This window comes from Gambusia affinis, linkage group LG22 (assembly GCF_019740435.1).
Source record: "Gambusia affinis linkage group LG22, SWU_Gaff_1.0, whole genome shotgun sequence".
Classification (NCBI taxonomy): Eukaryota; Metazoa; Chordata; class Actinopteri; order Cyprinodontiformes; family Poeciliidae; genus Gambusia; species Gambusia affinis.
In genome coordinates, this window is record NC_057889.1 from 19,705,824 (window position 1) to 19,728,074 (window position 22,251).

At 41.1% G+C, this 22,251-nt stretch overlaps 1 protein-coding gene across 2 annotated transcripts in view; it reads right to left on the minus strand.

Annotated features, from left to right (window-relative positions):
* emilin1a (elastin microfibril interfacer 1a) overlaps nucleotides 1–22,251 on the minus strand; it is a 31,653-nt gene that overhangs the window by 3,841 nt on the left and 5,561 nt on the right. Inside the window, exons 2-8 of one of the 2 annotated variants that reach the window (XM_044106765.1) lie at nucleotides 10,472–10,588; nucleotides 6,867–7,054; nucleotides 6,673–6,772; nucleotides 6,120–6,228; nucleotides 5,194–5,367; nucleotides 2,131–3,408; nucleotides 144–558 (exon numbers count right to left, since the gene is read on the minus strand). In XM_044106765.1, the coding sequence (XP_043962700.1) occupies nucleotides 144–558; nucleotides 2,131–3,408; nucleotides 5,194–5,367; nucleotides 6,120–6,228; nucleotides 6,673–6,772; nucleotides 6,867–7,054; nucleotides 10,472–10,588 (2,381 nt within the window). Of the gene's footprint in view, nucleotides 1–143; nucleotides 559–2,130; nucleotides 3,409–5,193; nucleotides 5,368–6,119; nucleotides 6,229–6,672; nucleotides 6,773–6,866; nucleotides 7,055–10,154; nucleotides 10,257–10,471; nucleotides 10,589–22,251 lie in introns of those variants that run through there. The other variant, XM_044106766.1, reaches the window with a different exon arrangement.

Below are 22,251 nucleotides of genomic sequence, written 5' to 3' on the forward strand. Positions count from 1 at the left end.
ACTTCACTAGGCTCTTAAGTGAATTCTTTCAAACATGACAGCCTGGATTCTTTCTTTGTTCTATTTTAATGCCTTCCATTAGTTAATGTGCATCCGCCTTGGCCAAAAGTGAAATCCCATGCTCCCTTTGCCCTGCAACTCACCCCTAAAGTCCTGATCCCTGAAAACGGTGAACTGCCTTCCCAAGTCCAGCACAGAGGAGTTGAGCGTATGTATCCTGGAGTGGACACGGTCCAGCTGGACGGTCTGGATGTTGTCAATGAGCTCTCCTTGGGACGTCACGGTGACGTTGAGGCCGTTCACGCAGCCCCACAGGCCAGACACGTGTTTGTTCAGGCCCTGTTTGATTTTGTCCAGGCTGTCTGTGAAGGAGTCCAGGCGGCCGCAGAGCCCCTCCAGCTTGGAGAGCCTTCGGTCCAGGCCGTCGCCGGACCGCCGACACTCCCCCACTTCCATCGCGTAGTTGTTCCTGATTATCTGGATCTCTCTGCCCAGGTTGCCGAAGCGGACGTTGGCATCTTCGACGTGCTCCGTCAGCTCATTCTTCAGGTCCTCCACCTTGAAGAGAAAACACAATCGTGTTCGTTTGTGTTTTAAAGTGTGGCTTCATGTTGCGGGCCTTTGTCACGATTTATTCCCCTACGGCATCGCACACACTTCGTCCTCAGCAGGGTTGTGCTACTCTTCTGTAGTGCTTCCAAACTTTCAAGACAGCCAGAAAGGACTTTTGAGTGGTCCAATGTTTTTACGGTATGCACAGAAAACACATTTTTAATGTCATACAGATAAATAAAGAAGATAAGCCTATAGATCCATCATATGATGGATGTTCTGTTTTGTTCTGTGGAAAATATTTCAAATCAGCATGATAGAGTAACTTTGGTCAACGGGGTCATGAGACATTGAAGAAATACTTAGATAAGGAAGTTCTAAATAATATATTTTTGGCATTCAGTTTTATGCTTGGTATAAAAGGGACTCATGTTTTATAACAAAAGGATTCACAGACTGTACAGCGCATGGGTATACTTTCAGTAGGCCAACACTATTTTAACAAACTTCTTCTTTTATTAGTGGTGTAATATTTAGATTTGATGAGATACTGAATTTTGTGTTTCATTAACATCAAGCCATACTCTTCCAAATTAACAGATATAATTGCTTAAAATCACAAAGAATGAAATGCATTTATAAGTGAACCTAGAATTTTACATACACTGTATAAAAGACAAAGACCAATCAGAGCTGTTGTCAATAAAGTTTTAAAATTGAATAATTGGTGTTGAATTTCTTACAGTTGAGTAAGATAATACAGTCATCATATGCGATTAGGTTGCTGTGTTATGGTGGCTTTGTATCTTTTGTTAACTATTATTATCAGGATTCTTCGCTGTTCTTACGGTTTCTCTTCTTATGTTGACCTATAAAGAGAACGATGACATAAACTAGCTAAGAGCTACAAACTGGTACAGGGCATCAAACGGTGGCGTTCATGTTTAAGTTCTACGTTTTTCTTTTTTTAAATAAGATTAAACCCAAAGAAGTCTTTCACATGAGAGATGGAACATGTCAAGAATCTAGAAAAAAAAAAGTCCAGTTGCCTTGTAATGAAGAACGTAGAAAAGCAGTACTATTTTTGGAAAGCAGTGGCAGGTCAGAAGTCTTCCCAACCATGAGAAGCATATGATGGTGACCACAGGAACAACATTGGAACAGGCATTGGTAAAGAGCATTTTACAGACTTGGAAGTTAAAACAGATTTATTGAGGACCACGGTTTGGGTCTATGTTCACCTTAAAGTCCCTATCCAACAAGGAATACATTTCACCTACCTAATGATAACCGGACATATTGGTATATTGTTAGAACTAAATGTAACACTTTAAATTGGACTTTAAAGTAGGACACTCGGTCTCAATACCCAGGATGCTAAACCTCCTGCAAAGGTGCTGATATTGCTATGATGCAAAGCAAACCAAGTAGTTTTACATATAATATTTTCCCAGCCTTATTTTGCTCTAATCTACCAGGGGTAAGGGGAACGACATGGACCTTCATTTTATTAATAAACATTAAAATGTTGTAATATACTGTGTTAAGTTTAGTAGCAGTTATATCGCATTAGCTTACCACAGAAATGGTGTTTGAATTTGTGCTGGATAGATCCGTCAGCGTGGTACTATGTGTCTTCACAGTCCGCCCCAGGTCCTTCAGTGTGTTATTAATGGAGTTAAAAGTAATCATGACATTGTTCAGCTCTCCTTGGACTGACCTCAGATCCCCACCTAATTTCCCGCTGTGGAAAGTATGACCGTCCAACCGTTTCTTCAAGTCGTTTATGTTGGTCTTGCACTGTCCCGTACATTCTTCCACATCCTTCCTAAGTCGCCCCACCTCTTCCTGAAGGTTGGAGCAAACCTGAGAACAGGTGGACTCTCCCGAGTCAACTTTTCTCCGCAGATCCGTCAGTTCTGTCTGGCATCTGTTAAGGCCGATCATTGTGGAGTTGGTGAGCAAGCGCAGGTCCTGCTCCACGTTGCGGCAAACGAAACAGTCGTCAAGGTCTCTGCCCAGTGTGTCTATCTCTGAGACAATGCGGGTGAAGTGTTCACCGTTCTGTCCGGTTACAGCTTTTATCCTGTTGATGTCATTGGTGAGGTCAATCAATCTGTCAATCAGGGAGTCTCCCGTCACAGACAAGTTGTTCAGGGTGTTGTTAAACCTCTTGATGTGTTCCTGATTGGTCACAACTCTCCACTCCAAGGTTTTCACAGTCTCGTCTGTCGCTGGGTTTTTTCCGTTGTGCCCGCAGGTCTCACTGCACATCTCTGTGGTTGAGGCTAGCTTTCTGTCAAGGAAGACCGTAACGTTCTCCAGATGGCTCAAACGCCTGCTGTGGTCCCTCACTGTATCGCCGAGATCCGCAACTTCCAAGTCTAGTTTTCCGATTTTAGAGCTGTGGTCATCCAGCTGAATAAAGAAGCTGTTACGCAGCTGGGTGAAATCTCTTTGCAGGCTTTCTTTCAAGCTGCTCCCGGTGTTGGTGCACTTCTGCTCCGTCTTCCTCATCGTGCTGTTGAACCTCTTTTCCATCTCTCTCAGCCTGCTGTTAAACCGATCCTCAGTGACTCGTCCCTTTGCTCCACCCGTCCCAGCCAGCTCCTTATCCAGTCGCTCTTTGATGATGTCACACTTCTCCGAAGTGGACGTAAGTCGAACGTCTATGCTCGACAGCCTCTTCTCCAGCTCTGTGATGGTGTTGCAGCAGGTCTGGGATTGCTTGTTTTCTCTGCGGTAGATTTCCAAGTCACGCCTGATGTTTTGGTCCATGGAGTTTATGAGCTTCTCCAAGGCTCTGATCCTCTCCCTGTCCTCCGCCTGCTGCCGTCTCAAGTCCTCCACACCAACCTAGAAGAAAACAGCATTATTAGGCATATGGACTGTTGGTTTGTGACATCGAGCTTCTTATACAAAGAGTTTGACTAATTACCATTGCCAGAAAATCAGCATCAGAAATGATAGCAATAGCATGGACAGGTTGCAACATGACGTCACATACACAAGATCCCACCCTCTTAAAAAGCAGCTAACCAATGACGCCTACCATTGGGTTTAGCTGTTGTCAATATAACAGGCTAAATATTAAATGTATGTGTAATATAGAAAAGAAAGTATTAGCTGTTAAATGTCAAAACTGTGACAAATATACAAAAAGATCCAACACTATTTCATTTTACAGCCCAGTAAAAAGTTTTAATTAAAAAAAAAAACAAAAAAAAACAAGGTAGAGGGAAGTAGGTCAATTATGCTAGCTTGACTTTGACAACCTTAACATACATATGTGCTGCAGAATTCAGTGCGTTTCAGATTAGTTAAAAAAAAATAAGGCGACCCACACACAGACCCAACATGAGCAGGAGTTAAAATCAGCTAAAGAACCACAGCAGCGTACAGACGATCACTTAACACCTGAAAATATGATACTGTTACGGACTGAATGTTCTGTTCCTCGTGTGGGAAATGTTTGCCTGTTTTTCGGTGTTGAATCCTGATACACTTGAACTAACCTCGGCTCTGTCTGCTAGTGGTGCTGTTGTCAGTCAGTTGCTATGGCAAAGGGTCGGTGTGTAGTTTAGGTGACACAGATAGCGAGAGAAAAAAGAATATGAGTGGTTTTAAGTTGTTCTTCAATGGTTTTTCTGAGCTTTTTTTTCCTTTGCTGTGGCGCACTGCTCTAAATTAATAGCAATACATCTCCAGGTTTCGTTTTGCTAACAAAAAACGTTCTACCGCAGCAGCACAACTATGGATGGCAAGTAAAAGAATCGTCTTTTTGCCTGCCAGCATTGTGCACAGGCAAGAAATTTCAGGATGTAAACAACAATATGGAACGTGTCTATTATTCATGGAGAAAATAGTCCACCTGCTAATTAAAAGTTTGTTTCCTTTTCCTTTGAGGGATCGTTTGGATCCTTCTCCAGAAAAGAAGGAGCATATAACAACCCCTGACAGAACAAGCCCACTCCTCAAAGGACAAGAGACAAAAAGGACAATCAAGGAACAGAAAATGACTTCCAAGCTGACCCTGTCAAAAATAAAAGAATATGAAAACACAACAGAGATTTGGGCAGAAAACTAGCTAAGCGAAGATGCTACAAATATTTCGGAAACGTTCATATAATTTTTTTCAGTTGGTTGCTATCTTACTATAGACCACTAGATGTCAGTAGTTTTTTTTTTGGTCTCTCCCTTGAAAGTATTGGCTTAACTCTTATATTAGAGACTCACTCACACACTGTGCTCTTTTGTGCCATGTATTGTTCGTTTAAAGGCACTGCATAACTAATGGATAAATCCATTTTGCATCTTGTAAAGAGCAACACTGTTTGCAAAATAGCAAATACAATCATACTCTGGTTTGTTTAAAATTTACATATATTAAAAAAAAAATCAAATATTGCTTTGTTCTTCTTAGAAACTTTAATTCCCCAACACTTTTCTTTTGAATATTGCTGTTAAACTTTTAACTTATTTTTAACTTATTTTATCAGTTTCTTTTTTATATAACACTCTACATGACTCCATTAGGTCTTACTGCTTTAGGCTGCATGAGCAGTGCAGCATAATCATTACAGCAGAACAATTTAATACCTGAATAGGTTTTTGATTTGATTACAGTTTGATTATCTGTACCTGACAGGAAGAGCAGGACAGAGAAACTCTTCGCTCCAGCTCAGTCAGGATCTCCTCCTTCAGCGTGTTCAGCTGGTCCCCTCCTCCTCCTCCTGGCTCAACATTTCCATCCAGTTCATTCCCCCCTCCATTCACCAAATGGTTGTTGATGTTCAGCAGCGTCTCATCATGGACCTAAATCACAGAATCAGAGATTATGGCCTGTGATTGTGTTACAGGGTTAATTAAGGCGACAGACATGGTGGATGGTACAAAAGTAAGCTTTTAGTTTTTGATATTTTAATAGCAGGGCACAGAAACACACAAAAACCGGCCCTTAAAGTTTGGTACATTTGATCTAAGATAGAGGACAACAAGTCTAACACATCAGAATGGATCATTTTCTTACTAAAGCAAAACAAAACTACAAGGCTTTTTGTAGATGTGCTGCTGTGTTGCAGTTTTTCATTCTCTTGAATGGTTTGATCAGGTATCTTTTGGACAAAAAGACGTTCGTGATGTTCCGCAAACTGGAAGCTCCTCTCAGAGTGATGAAAACACGGGACAGAAAGCCAATTATAATACCAAAGGATCTGGACGGATTTCTGACCAGTACTGATTGTGATGTATTTAAGGCAACAATCTACTGCGTTGTCCATCTGTCTGGATTAAGGAGCGGGGCTGAAAGACAGAGGCCATTTCTTCCAAAGAAAACATGCAGAGCTAAAACCTCCTGAATCCCTGCGGGAAAACGTGCTATGATAAAACTAATACAAACTTGAATTACGAACATATTTTTTACCAATTTATGTTTGGAACAGAACACAGCAAAAGAGCACTAGTGAAAAATGCGAGGTTTTTAAAAATTGTTCAACGGAAGAGCTTCGATTGAGCAATTTTATCGTTGTAATTTCAATTTGCACAATGGCGTAGATGATTCGGATTACCTGTGTTCTGTTGTAGAGATGGTCCAGCCTGGTCTGGATGGTGTTGATGGTTTCCTTCATGAACGGCTGAGCTGAATCCGCAGGAACGGTGGCCCCGTTCAAGCTGGGCCTGCAAACCAGAACACGCAAAGGTCCGTAGACCTAAATGAAGATCTGCGACAAAACGCTAAACCTGAGTACTTAGCGTCCGACCTCTTCTAAACACTTTTCGGGAGCGGGGAAGCATCCAGTGGACAAATAGGAAGCCACTGATTCTGTGGTTTATTTACATGCTATCATGTTATCTTGTTCAGATTGAACTGTTTATCTCTTCCAGTCTGTATATTTGAGAAGAGGAGGATGTCTGCTCTCCAAAACTGACCGACAGCCGTGAACACTGACACACCGTAAATTATGGACACACTGTAAATTATGCTCAGATGTTTGGTGTAGGAAGTGCGGAGAAACGGACATATTAGTGCTAGCCGGTCTGGTGTAAACAGGACTACAGGCTGCAGGTGACGGCACTTCACCAGTAACACACGCGCTTGACAGATGGACGACATTCACGTACAGCTTTTGGTTTATGCCGTCAATGGTGGTCTTCATGTCACTGAGTTCTTTCTTGAGTCCGGTGATCGTGTCCTGCAGCTCCTGGATTCTCTCGCTCTCGCCTCAAATCAAGAGAAAGAAAGAGTCTGGATGTGAACGGAGCATGAAGTCAAGCTTTTTTTCACTTTTTTTTAAAACTTCATTAAACCGTCATACCTTGTTCGCCCTTCCTTCCACCACCGGGCTGTGGCGTCTGTGTCTGCCCTCCGTTGACCCGAGTGTCAAGGGTCCCGTGAGGACCCTGGAGGCAGTCCTCCCCTGAGTAACCGTGGCAACATTTCCACTCCATTTCCGTCACCATCTTGTACGCTACCTTGTACCTCGGCCTCCTGTATGTCCGGTAACTGGAGATCACAGAAAAAGAACTAATTATTCATCAAACTGTTTCTTGCAAGTAACTTCATGTGTACTTTTGTGCGATCCAACACAAAGATGCGTCGCCGTCCGCTGGTTTTGACTGGAGCAAACATTTCGTTCTTCCAACACTTTCCGATTTAGAGACTGGGTAGAGAGAGGGGATATTATGGAACCCAGCAAAAGTCACAAATTTGGTTTAATTTCCGAGTCATTTCATGGGATAGGCCAATAAAAAGCTAGTCAGGAGGAGCTGAGTGGGGGAGGGGCTGCTCTGTGAGGCAGAAGCTAGGAAGCTTGGAAACTTGGACGGAGAGTTGTGTCTCGAAGGTGGGCCCAGGTTACCATGGAGACTCAAGGACTTTTTCAAACACGTGAAAGAATAAACTCCAGGTTTAAAAACGTGGATTTTACGTAATAGTGTCAATTTAAGGAATAAATCAAAAGACCCTCGATTGAGTTGACGGACGCAGGAAGAAGAGTGGAGAGACTTGCTGAGTCGGGCTTGGAACCCGTTTCTAACTGCTTGAAGTTCTGGTATATTTTGAGACTGCAAATCTATTTCCCTGGTTTTATGTTCAGTTTATAATTTGACATCACTGGGATCCCGGGATCCCAATCAGTAAGCCGTAACTGTTCCTGCACACTCGGACTTTCTTGCTCACTGTTGACATCCACAGAATAAACGGGTGGCTATCAGCCGATGGACAGGATCATCTCTGCTGTCGGAGCTTAAAATGTTCTTCCTGCCTCTTTTACTTCTCATCGAGTTTCCAACCGAAAGCCACTGCGTTTATCTCACAGTAAATCAGAGTTGCTTCCTCATAAATGGCCTCCAAAAATATGTAAAATGTTTTATTTGGAACTCGCTGCTGCAGAGTCTTTCAACTCCACGCTTGAAGAGTCTCCCTGTTGCAGTCAAAGTGCCATAAACAGGACAGATTTAGCCAGAAATATTAATACATGACGCAAGTGGCATTAGAGGCATACTGGCCAGGGCACACTGCACTTTTATCCACTTTTTGTGTCCATAAACAGGCTTGTACGTTGCAAAGGCTGCTTTAACAAGGTGACAGAAAGGTCAGCTGTTGGAAAAATAAATCATTGTGAGGAGGAGCGTAGAAAGAGCCTTATGGAGCTGAAGGAAGGGAGAGAAAGAAGCCAGAGGAGAGCCAGAGTATGAAGAAGATATTGTTTATAAGAAGAAAGACTAGATTGTGGTGCCTGCAGCCTCTACTGGCTTCATTCTTAGCATAGTCAGGGTTTACGCCGAGGCCCCTGGCAGGCCTGGGGATCAAACGGCCGGGCCAAGGTCGAAACAGAGGGAGAACTTCAAAAGAGGAGAAACACAGGCAGTATTTGAGTAACGGTTTCATGCGAGCGCAACACCCACATTTGGAAAAGTCGCTTACAGAGTTCCGTTGATAGCATATTTCTGGTGGTGGATTTGCAGTTTTGGGAGCGAGTCAGGAGACAGACTAGACTGGACCTCCACCTCTGTGCACTGCAACATGATCCTGGGATGCCTGTGTGGTTTTTCTCATATCTTCTCCTATCACTCCATCTTAGCACTATGGATGCAACGATCCACTTTTTTCACTTCTGACACACCAACACAAATATCTGAGGTTTGGCACACTGAAACACACCAATAACTTCACAAGTTTGGTCAAACATGAAAAAACAACACAAATGTGATTTGTTCAGTAATTGCAATTACAAGCATAACAGCCAACGTAAAATAAATAATAAAGAAATTAAAACGGGCAAAAGTAATAGGTTGACCAGCTCGGTCAAACATGTAAAAGATAAACTGCAACAAACCGTCTTTCAAATGATTCTACTGGGTTCAGAATAGCGCTGCGTCTAAAAAAGTGAGTAAAGCTGAAAACCTATTAATAACTTTTGCTTTCAATCTCTTCCAAATTAAAGTCATATCTTGATAATGGCAAAACAAAACAAGTTTGGCCTCTTAAAGACCAGTAAACTGTCATTTTGAGATAGACTGGTCACGCCGTATCATTGTTCATGTGGGTCTGGAAACAAAATGATTCTCATTTACTGGACTCCCTGTTGAAACATCAACTTGAAAGCATTTCCTCTTTGATGTCCCCTTTTAAACCGATCCATGATCCCATGTATGTGACAGATAAACTCAACACAATGGCATGAGAATATCATATGGACGTCATAAGACCCACCCCACCATCCTACTAACTTTACCATGACTGAAAATCTTTGTTTAAAGATTATCTGAGAACATTTCTGCAGCCTCTAGACTCAACAAGATCACTGTTGCTTTTATCCAAAAATGTTGTCTTTAGCCAAGTCAGTGTGTTCTTTGGCAAATTGAAACCTCTTCAGTCACTGTTGTTTTTTCCACAGTGGGACTTTGCCAGGGCACACTGTTTACAGCTCTGCTTCACATTGGCACTTTCTAATAGTTATGGTAACCACAGAGCTTCATTTATCACCTTGCAGTTGATCATTGACTTTGTCTTGACCATTTTGGCTATTCTCTGATCTAATTGGATGATAGTTTCCTGTTTCCTTTGACGTCTTTCTGTAGGTCTGTCACAATAACAGATTTTACTGGATGATAAATTGTCTCGGAAATTATTACAATAAATGATAATATCGTTGATTTGAGTTTGTTTTCCAGTAATATACTGTTAATGACATAATAATGTGAGTTTGCCTTCTCAAAGAATAATAAACGTTAATTTTGTAAAGAATTCGCCACACGGAAGCTGGAAGAGATTTCAAATATACAATATGGAACAATCATTGACAGATTAAAAGTAGTTTTTGAAAACTGACAACTGTTCAGCAGGTATTAAAATACTTTTCACTAAGACTCTGTATTAAAAATATGTTTTTTAATTGGTTAGATGCCATATGCTAACTTCATATGTTGTGTAGTCATCAACTGTAAGCAGAAAATCATTATAATTAGCAGAAATACAGGCTTTCAAACTTCAATCTGTGTGTAATTAATCTATATAAAGTGTTTCACTTAGTGAAAAAGTTCCTTAAATAAATTGTCCATTTCATTAATATTCTAATTCATTGAATGAGTCTGAAACTCACCTATGTGTCCACCCTCTTTCATCCTCTTAAGACATTAGCATAAAAGGTTAGCCATTAGCTCCTGGATAATGGCACTCTGAGGTTAGACTGATCATACGGCTAGCTCAGTTACATCCAGAACCTCCCGTCGACTCGTAAGGCAGTAGAAACGAAAAGAGCGGAGGGAAATGGGTTTTTCTAGACAGGAAACCGATGGTTGAAGAGAGGATGTAAATTCAGAGAACAGGAAGTTAGCAGGACAAGGATGAATACTGATGCAAATGTTATAGTTAGAGGAGGGGGAAACCAGAGGACATGAAAAGGCAGTAGATACTCACGGGACCCGGGGACATTGGCCCCACGTACAGCGCTGATAGTCTGGTTTGACGTACGTCTCCACCCCGTCCTCCATAACGCAGCTCACTGTCCTCGTCACCACGTAAGCACACCAGTTCCTGTTAGACAAAGAACAAAATGCGGTTCAGACCGCGGCGCAAAAATCCGTTCCGCACTTAGAATCCACTCTGACTCTGTTCTATGGATCAAAAAACAAAAACAACAACAAAAAAAGAATAAATCAAGAGTAATCTATTTGCACTAGTTGATTGTGAGGCCCAACTCTAACTTTGAGATGAATATCTCCAACCCTGGACTCGGTTGTTATTCTGCACTCCAGAAATGGGTGCAGATGTCAGATCAGTTCAGGATAACTGCGGTTTCAAACAAACCCTGCCATTGTGTTCTCTATCCAATGCTGACCGGCCCCCACTGAATCTCATACACAGCCTACCATATCATTGTTGTGTTTGGACTGCTATCTTTAAAAAAAAAAAAAAAAAAACCTCCCTCACGCAAACTCCCAACGTCTTGCCTTCAAGCAAATACCTTCCCCAGTTAAAGCGCATTATGAAAAGGTTTTCCTGCTGTGACAAAACAATAGATCCAACCAGATGAACATATGGAAATGTTAGAAAGAAGCACGTATGCCTTTTGTCTGTAGAGAACTTTATCCTTGTCTTTCTTTTCTAGGTGTTGGACTCAACAGACTTAGACAATGTCACAAATTTGCAACAGCTTTCATTGAACTCGTTTTCAAAGAACGGTAGTTTGGAAATAAACCTACTAGCCAAAACATTATGACGATCTGCCTAAAAGTGCCAGTCTGTCCTGAGCTGCCAAAACCTTGGCTGGACAAAATTCCTGAAAATTTGCAGTGGCTTCCGGCATTAATAAGTTGGCAACAGATTCATGGAGGCCTCAGCTCACATCAAAAAAGGAGCTATCTGAGCTATCTTAATCTTTTCTCTATCTGTCATGACTGAAGACTACAGTCATCCAGTTTTTGGTAGAAAGAAAGAAAAGAGAAACGAGAACTCGTTCAAATGGAAATTATTGAGCTCGTTTTAATTCGTCATGTGATTAATTGATTATTGATATTGCTTATTGATACAGGCCTACTCATACCTAGGCCTACTTACTGATGGAATTAACAGCAAAATTGTCAACCATCGCCCAATTAAGCAGTTGGTTGCCATGGGGACATTGGACACATGCTAGCCAAGAAACAACACTGAATTTGAAGAAATATTTACTTTCTCTGGGACTTCTGCCATCCTTTTCTTTGGCTACGAACGACAAGTTAAAATATTTAAGCATCTTTCTGTCTATCAGTAGACAATACCTCCCATGAAGTGAAGACAGTCAAATAACTTGTTAAACTAACATCAAGCATCCCCTACTACACCATGCTCCAACCCAAAACATTTCTGAAACACTCCCACATTCTCCAGCCGCCTGCAGGGTACTCCATGTGTCCTTATACCCCTCCCCTCCTCTGACCTCTGGAGATGCATCTCCCGATAACAGCAGCAGAACTATTTCAAACACAGACGCAGTTCAGTCATTTTCAATACTTCCCAGAATCCCCGTTTTGGTATTTCTATGTTGGTATTATGGATAATTAGTGTCAGTCTGAGCTGCTCTTTTGGATAACAGCCGGCGCATACAAGGACTTTGTTCGTCCTGGAAAGTCAATCAGCAGCTTTCATCACAGCGTCTTCTAGTCTGCCAGCCCACTCTGTCTGTTTTCTTCTGTGTTTTGCTTTATATCCTCTTTGGATCAGCTGTATTCTGGCTATTTTTCTTTTTACATCTGTCTTAGAATTTGTCACGTTACAAAATACAAATTTCAATTTATTTTGATGTCTTTCATGTAAAACACCAAATTAAAAAAAGGGTTTTATGATTCACCTTCCATCATGACTTCAAACTTAAATGTCATCAAAAAAATGGAATGGTATGGATCAAAGCATATAAGTGTTTTGGGACGGCCCAGTCAAAGTCCAGACTAAATCAGACTGTGTGACGAGCCTTAAAATGGATGTTCACTTTGTTCCATTTTGTAAAGAACAATAGGTGAAGCTTTCAATCTCTAGATATAGACATTTACAGTGTTTCTGCAGGTTTCAACAACTCAAATTTAAGACTTCCTAAGACCTTTTAAGACCATTATGAATTAAATTTAAGACCTGTATTTTAGCAGAAATGTACAGATAAGATAAATTTAGCCGCATTCTTAAAGTTAGTTGAAGACATTGATTACAGCTGATCTTTTCTCTATCTGTCATCACAGCTGCATCTGAAGCTCTATTCTCTTGGTTCCATGCTCTACTGCTTTTCCTTAATCTCCTCTTTCTCAGCTGTATTTTTCTTGACAGTAACAACTTTGTTGGAATGAAACACTTCAATTGCTTAACGCCATGTTTAAAATCCACAAAACCTCCAACTGCAGCGTTTATGTCGTATCATCATTTGGGTTGGCAAGAGAAGTGACGTCGTCCAGCCAACTGCTGATAAATTTGCATAACAGAGGCTGCTAATATAACCTTGCTAGCTAGCGAGGTTATATTAGCAGCTAGTTAGCGTTGAGATGTCTGTAAATGACTCAAACTTTTACCTCACAGAAATGTGCTGCAAGAAAAGAATCTACCTGAATGAAAAGTATTAAATAGCCCTGCCATGGCAACATTTAAGATGAGTAATTAGCATATTTAAGGCCAACTTACTTTTATCTTAAACGAATTTAAGACATTTTAGAGTCATAAATTTAGATACATGAAATGAAGACTTTTAAAGGATGCGCGGACAGCCCTGCATTTAGCTGTAATTTCAGTAAAATTTGGTTCTACAAAGATTTTGTGGCAACCTGTGAAAACAATCTAAGAGGTACACATGGTTTTTACACTGTATGCGCTTTATTTAATCAGCTCCGGTTTTTTCCCCACACCTGTTTCCTTTCGAGCCATTACTGTTTATGATGTGCATTACCTTTCCTCATGTTTTACTTCTCCCAGTCTGAGAGGAGAGGGTGGTGGTCCCTTTCTAGGACCACCACCCTCTCCTCTCCTTCATACCAGAACCGGTCTGCCTGACAGCAGAGGTTATCAGGTTTTGATCCCCCAGAGCCACACAGCCCACTCCTCATGACCTCCATGTAATGAACGTGGGAAAGTGAACGTGACTAATTAGCTGTCAGCCAGCCGCCTCACTGCTTTTTATCCTTTTAACCCAGCAGGTACAATGACCTTATTGTTTACATGTTAGTGTATGTGTAAAATAAACATTATTAATGCAACGCTATAGGTGAGTGTCGATGGTTACTGTAAAAACAAGGGTTACTTTAGTTTTTCAGAGCACTGGATGTTAGAAATATAAGGCAAACTGCAATCCATTGCTGTTAATAAAGGTATTTCTGCCATGCTATTAGGAACATGAGCAACACAACACATTGATAATAAAATTGTTCCAATGTGAGCAACCCTTCTTTTAATCATATAGAACAATAGTTACACAAAATTCCACATTTTTAAAAGGTATTTTGTGTCTTTACTTTTATTTTTTATGAAATATTTACAAGTTTTTCATAGATATGAAATATTTACAAGTTTTTTTTTATTTCTCCAGAATTTTTACCTGTAACACCACCCCAAAAAATAGTAAGGCAATAATAACAAAGAGTAAAGGACAATCTGTTTAACCTCTAGAACCCGACGGACCCACCGGTGGGTCCAGCTGCCATGTGACCTCGGCTCGCTTAGGGTGTAAGAGGTTAAAATGAACAGAACAAACACGCTGTTCACATAGAGACTCGGATTCTAAGGTCCAAAGTCAGCCCCAGGTTCGGGTTATCAAGAGTTTGTCAAATATTTCTACATTAAAAATCTACAACTGTGGAATTTAAAATGATTCTTCCACTGTAGTCGTCAGTGCATCCATGATGGACCATCACACCATGGAAACATCGGTTTAGCTCCAGACCAACAGCAGGAAAAAAAACAACAACCGAGTGCCCAGACTGCTCTGCTACGGGTCCGGAGCCAGACTACGTGACGGAATTGCAAAGCGCCCTTTGCAACTCTTCTTTCTATTTTTCTGATGGTAGCTTCAGGGGGAGCAACCCTTCAGAGCCACATGTGCTTTCTTTTAGGAAAACATTTTTCCAAAGATGCACTTCTCTCCAGTTGGCACCCTAAACTTGCCACAATAGCTTTTCTGTCTTTTCTGTGTGCCGTTGTATTGGAAAAGCCTTACATGGGTCTCGATCTAAAAAAAATAATAAGAGGATTTCTTTTCGGAGAATCAAGACCTGTCACATCTTTGAAGCATGCATGTTGCTCTTTTATGCAGACCTGTTCTGAATAATGCTTGTGTTTTGGGATCAAAGGTGTGGAATTCGCAGTGCTCTCCTGCATCAGGACCAGGTGCGTTACTTTGACTTTTTTGTGTGTGAAAGTCACTCATTTTGTCCAAAATGTAAAAGAAAAGATTTTCTCTTTGTTAATCAAATTGTGTATGAAGGTATTATTGCCCCTTATAATCCTTTCATAGTTTAAGAGACCTCACTGAATACAGAGGCAGGTACTGACAACGGTGTTTATGTCACACAGGTTACAGGTCATGATGGCTTCAGGACAGTAGAGCAAATGAAGTAGACCTGAGGTCACTATTCTGTAAAATACCTCCCTAAATAAAACACTGTTATCCTCTGAATCCTCCTGCTTTTGTCTAAAATACAAGTACATTGAAAGGCTTTGTAGAGAAGGCCTTTCCAATGAAAACTGTACTCATCTGGTACATTCACAGCATATCATACTGCTGCAAGCTGAAAGACACTGAGTCGAGCTCAGACTGCAGTCAGAATCAGCTCCAGCATAAGTGAAAGTCATTTGGCTGAAATAATCTAACACTTATCTAAACAGTTCTAGAAATTCTTTTTTTTTTTTTTTTTGGATTTGTGGTTTGTGCTGTGATCCAGTATTACATTCTTGCTTTGGTTTTCTGCGGTTTTTAGACATTTAGTTGCTTCTTTTTTGTTTAAATCAGAACTGTTCTGATTTAAACAAAAATCAGAAGAGCTCTAACTCTACCACGCCGTCTGGGTTTGTCCATTTATCCAGCTCTGGTCTCTGTTTACTATGCAGTGCATGCTGGAGAGCAGATTATCTAACATCACCATCAGGAGCTGATTAAACAGACAGAAGAGAAAACATGACAAAAAAACCCCCAAAAACAAAACAGTTCAAATGTTTTCTCATGTGGTCCAAATGGGTTGTTTTTTGTCACGGTGATTCAGTGAAACCTGTGTCCAGTTTACTATCAGCACTCCCAGATAAAGCGGGCGCCTCACACGCCCTTGTCTAATCTGATGGAGAGCAGCCGCTGCTCTTACACAAACAATCTGTCATTTTTTTTTCCGCTTCTGACCAAACAGATTCGCCTCATCCACGTTACAAACCGGCTCCGTTTTCGCAGCTTCCGCACACGCTGTCCGCGTCAGACAGCCAGCGAGTTATTTTTCCATCGTTTCATCCCAGAACTCTGTGAGAGAAGTCTTTGTGTTCGTCAGAGCAGGACCAAGTGAGAGCGCAAAGCGCAATTAAGTGTGAGTGGGCGTTAGCGTTGGGCCGCTCAACTGGCTGGGCGGGCGGTCCACATGAAATGGGCTGAAGGTCCTTCCTGTCACTCTCCATGTTTGAATAAAGGTCACAGGAACCTTTCAAAATGCCAACGGGCCCTGACCCCTGACCCCTGACCCCCAAAACCAACACAATAGGGTTGTTTGTGCGTGTTCCCGTGCGCACGCTTTCTGCTGCATGGGTGCTGCCTTTAACTGGCCTTTTTCTTGTTTGCTTCAGTTTGTTTTTTGTTTGTTCCAGTGTGCCACATATCTATAAAAACTGAGAAAATGTTCCTACAGAAAGTTCATTAACTTGACTTCAGAATCTTTCTATCATTTTAAGCCCCACAAACCACATCGGCAGATAAGGACAAGAACACGAAATCCACATAAACGTGGCCATATAGCTTTGTCATTTAAAAAAAAGCAAACAGCATCCATGAAGGTTCCTCTCTTTAATCATAAGATTTCTTCAAAGGTGTAATAAAGGACAGAAACATGAATGAACAAACACACAAAAATTATTTGTTTTAGTCATTCCTGTGACATTTTATACATTTGTTTATATTGTTTTGTGTTGTGTACTTATAGCTAATGAAAACCCCCAATTTTTGTATCTCAGTATAATACCTTAATCAATGTATGCAGAAATGCTACAGCATGGTGGGCACCCTTTCCCTATTCCACTAATGCTCTCCTAGCAGAGCTAAATTTTTGTTTAGAGCTTTTGCTAACTTGTAAAATGTTAAGCACGCTTAGCTTCCTTTAAATTAACTTTCCCGAATAAACTCTAAAGTTCTAATACATTTGGCTGTTTTGTGAACTTTTAGTTGAGTAAAGTTTGACATCTGTGCTGAAGAATTGGTTATCGACTGTCAAGAACTCTTCAGAGGAGTTGGAGGTTTACATTCACGCTTTTATTTTGAGGTGGGTGAAGACTGTTTCCGTGTTTCCGTTTCCTCTACAGTGGTGAGGTATACGTGGAGTGCGAGAGCGGTGTTAATGCGCTGGGATTTTCCAACATGGCCTAAAGCATCAGAGGAACTTTGGTTTATCTGGTCAACAAATTATGTTGGCGACATTAAGAAGTGCATAGGAGTCGCTGGTGGGTTGTTCCTACACGATTAAAACACAAGACAGATAGTGTGAAAGAGGTGCTACACCCGTTTCACCAGAGGAAACCACATGCTGACAGCAACTGATTTTGTTTTACAAGACAGACTAAACTTTGACTGAAAGTATCCAGGTGTTTTACCAACCCAGGATCTTGTGCCAAGAAGTCATTATAACCCTGTTCCATGATATACAAATTAAGCGACTTCTTAATCATAGAGTTTCAACTTCTTTTTACCTTGTAGCTGTAGTTTTTTTAAGAAAACAGTGCAGCTTTAGATATCACTATGGGCTTTGGATATGTAACGGTGTGCTTTAGCCTATAAACTCAGGGATTATATACCGTTATCAAGTAAGAAAGGAAGTAGTTCTTGACTGTTGCATCAGCTAACAGAGAGTTAACTCATAACATTGGGCTACACAAACCTTTACATTAAATTTGTTATGTGGATTATTCTACACTGACCTGAGATTCTTCACCAAACAGTTTAGTGTCATCAACATAGACTGATGAAAGCTTCATAAGTACAGTTTATGGACTAATCAACAGGTTTTTTCCGAAGCTTTGCAAAAAACCTTTTTCTTGCAAAGTGAAAAACGCTTATGGCATTGTCAATTCTCGTCTCGTCTTGAAATGTAAATGATCCTAAGTAAGCAACCACAATTGGCACGAAACAGAAATATGAGCGGGGATCATGGCAACTCGGACAAGTTGGCCGGTCTTCAATACAGCAAGTCCAAACGTCTAGCGGTGAGCCGACCGCTGTCGAGTTTTAATTTTATTTACACAGCCATAACGCAGCATGAGTGGAAACGTTGCACCTGCGTGGGCATTGCTTTATCCCCCAATAAATTTCGCTTCTTATTAAACGTCAGACGCCTCAGAGCCGAGCAGGAAGTCGCAGTCTGACATCTCGACCCACACATGCTGGGTCCGTTTCTCTCAACAGCATCTCTGCTTGAGCCCTACAGGGAAGAAGGACTGAGGAGTAAAAGAGGAATACTCTGTTACAAAAGTGACACAGAGAGTATGTGGGAGGAAGAAGGAACCAACAAAAGCCAAAAAAAAAAAAAAAAGAGGGCTGAGGTTCAATGACTTAACAAAGCAATCACTTGGCAGTGCCTGTTGAGGGAGTTTTCATTAAGCCTTTAAGGAAAGCCCCAGACACAGATCTGGGGAGGAGGGACTATCTCGTCGTTTGAACTGCGACCCACTCAGGTCAAGCACCCCTACGACGCTCTTGTAAAGACATACAAAACCAAAAGTCCACATTTTGTCACAAACGACAGCGCACACACTTGAGTGAACTCGCTCCTGCCTGAGTGATCACACTCCAGGAGACAAACAGCCAGAGAGGCGAGTGCTGACTTTTCCCTTTGGAGCTGCTCCAAAATCAAGGGACAGGAGGTCTGTGTAAACCCTCTCTCTGATTGTTTAGCCTGACGGTCAAGAAGATATAAACAGAAGGTTTCTGATACAGCTGTTGGGTTCAGTATTACTCCTCAGATATGAAGTGTTGACATCTCAAGAGATCTTTTCTTTTTTTGGGTGCTTCGCTTTAAGCCATTTATGGAAGCATTTGTTTGAGTCGGGACAAAGCCTTAAAATAACAGCCACCCTAAAAGACCCTCTGCTAGCTAAAACTTTACTATCCTCTCTGAAGCCTGGCTCCTCATGCTGTTCCATTTAGGCTTTAAGAGGAGGTTTATAGTTTCAATTGTTCTGTTATGGGCTGGGATTTGATAACTGTTGGGAGGCAGTCCAAGCCTCCGCAGCGCACTCAAAGTTTATTTAAACATAAAAAAGCTTTTGAATGCCATGGATGCTGGAAGATATACTAGTTAGGTGACAATGGTGGAGCCTGGAATGCATTCCCTTTCCCACAGCACTGCCAAAAGCAAGGAGTTTCTGTACTAAGCTAATTAACAGCGTGTAGAAATCACACATAGATTGTAACTGCATAAGAAAAGGAAAATCCTGTTATGCTTTTATTTCCTGATTACACATCGGTGCCTTTCGATGGAGTGTAACTGTGTGAATGTGTGACAATGCTCTTTGAATTGCAGGAAATAAATAGCTAAGCAATGTACTGTAGCTGTTTCTGAACACTTAGACCATTCAGATGTGAGGCTATATGGATATTGCGAGAGCTGATGGACCAGAAAGAGTGTAGAGACTTTAAAGGGGTTTTCACACCAGAGCAGTTCAGTCTGCTTTAGAGGGAACTGTATTGTTTGGATCGACGCAAAAGCTCATCTAAACTCTGGTATGGACCAAGAAAGCAAGCCCCGGTCTTCCTATAAATGTAAGTCTTGGATCACTTGCAAGTAGAACCCGGTTCAGTTCGCTGGAAGTAACTGGGCCATAAAGCAACCCAAAAGAGGTAAACTAACATCAGGAAGTGATGTCTCTAATATGCATCTGTGATCAGAAAACTGTTAAATTGTGCAACTATGTCACTAAATCACACAAGTTTTTTTTGTTTGTTTTTGCCAACATAGTTGTGGCGTCTACTTGTTCAAGTCGAGCTAGTTTGCTTGTGGAAGTAGCACACATAGTCGGGGCTCATAAGACTGAGATATTTACAGAAAAAATGGAAATAACTAGTTTTGAACTCAATGTATACATCCTCCCTCCTGATATGTTGATCAAATTGTCAACTTTGCCTGAACTCACACCACACAGTTTATTTCACTATAAATAAACTGCATTTATAAAATGCATTTCCGGTGCGTTTCTCTTACACCAGAAATGCTCTCCGGTGTAAGAGCATTTCCTCTTACACCGGAGCATACAGTACATATGAGTGTACAAAAGACTAAATGCAAACCTGTTTTTTCCGAACATGTGAGGCAAGATAACGATGGACCATTTCTCCATGGTTACAAATGATTAGACATGTACCTTCTCTATAACGCAAAATGTGATTGAGTCTTTCTGAACTTATCAGTGTCCTGCTGGGAGGAGACCTTGAGCCAGATACAGAACAAACTGGAGGGGATATATTTCCCTTCTGGACTAGAATCAATGAAAGCCTTAAAGGGGGATGGATATTTGGAGGGGAACATAAATATCCCCCAATCAAGAAGTAACTGTAGCACTTCACTCAGACTTTTGAATTAACTCTGCTTTATCTTTAATCCTGTTCGGCTGTGAAAGGCTGCTGTTCACATGGAAGTGCCAAAAGCTTTTAATTTCAAAGGGGAATGTTGCCTTGCTATTCAAATTGTAACACATTAACTTTAATGAGAGGGAAAAACAACCAGTGATGTTCAAATGAAAACATAACCAATTATTGATTGATATTAATTACTGGCATTGAAAATAGTAAATAGAAGCTTCTATCTTTTACACGGCTGCTCAACATCTGAGCTGAGATTTGAGGAAATCTGGTCTGTTCTTGAGCTGCACAATATATTTAAGTGAGGTCATAATCACAATATTACATATAACTACTTGAATTTGACAAATTATTACATTTCAGTATCTTGCTTTGCATATAAATAATATATCTGTCATTTGCACAGACTTTTACTCCCCCACTCCTGCAGATTGTAGGCTCTTATTTAACTTAAAAGCATCTTGGAGAGTAGGAGGAAAAATTGTGATGATGGGAAAATAAAAATGAGGAAAATGTGGTTAACTGAAATCAGTATTAAAATATTTATTGCAGGGGCGTGCTCCGGTGGCGTAGAGGCTAGCGCGCCCCATGCTTGGAGGCCCTCAGTCCTCAACGCGGCCGTCGCGGGTTCGATTCCCAGACCCGACAACATTTGCCGCATATCTTCCCCCTTTCCTGTCAGCCTACTGTGGTATAAGGGACACTAGAGCCCACAAAAAGGACCCCCTGGTGGGAAAAAAAAATATTTATTGCAACAATCAAACCCTTAGAATTGCTGACCAGCTTTTTTGAATGATTCCACAAGACTTTTGATGACTTACCTCACGCTGGAAGGCCTCCTTATCTTCACCCTAATCTTTAACTCCATCCAATCAGATTCAAGTCAAAACTCTGATCTGGCCGCTCAGAAATGTTAATATATTATGTTTATATAATATTTGTGAAAAAAACAAACCAGATGTTGGTATAATTAAAAGTTTACTTAGAACCATAGAGAAACTGGAACTTCCTGTGTCTAACACTAAGACATCAAAGCTTCTCATAATGCTTGAAGGGAGTCACCCAACTCAGCGCTCCAAAGCTGCACGATATGAAGAAGGAGGAAAGCTGCGGTCTAATAAACTCCAGGATCAACCAACCAAGATGAAACAAGAAGGATTTGGGAGTTCATCAGGAACATTGATGCACATTGTGATTGATGTATTGCCTCATGTTTAGGGCGATTGCTCTGATTGGCGATTGCTCTCAGAAGGCAGTTCCATAACAAACTCCACCTTGATAGACAGTGATTACATTCAACACACTAGTCAAGCTGCCTACTTTCTGCTTAAACAACATGTAGTCTTTGCTAAACAATTTCACCACATTATTGCACCTAATTACTCAATCTAAGACTAACATAATAACAGTCGGTCAACTTCTACTCTTCATTTCAGCCTTGACAGTATCTTCTGCGAGGGCCTATTGGTGCCAGGCGACGGTGTCCACAGATAAACACCATGGTGGTATAGCACTTTAGCTTCAGCTAACTAACATGTTAGTATGAACGTTGATGATTAGTACTTTAGTCTTAGCACTACTAACTTTTAAGTTAGCGGTTCCCACCTGCAGAGGATACTTTACATCCTCTGCAGTTTAAGAGATAAACCTTGTTGTCTTCCACCTAAGCAGAATGCAAAGGGCTGCAGTCATTTTCAGAGTGATCTCCGCTGTTATAGCTATAGCTGTTGAGATCTATTACTTAAAGCCGCCAACTTCAACTCCATGGTGGTCCTAAATGAAAACCCCTGAGAGGTGTTTAGGTCTGGACCAACTGGCTGCCAAAACCGTCCACAGAGCCAACAACCGGAGCTGTGCGCACTCAACAGCACACAGAAATTGAGTCCTATTAAAGACATTGTTTACTCTTAAAACTGTTTTATTATCA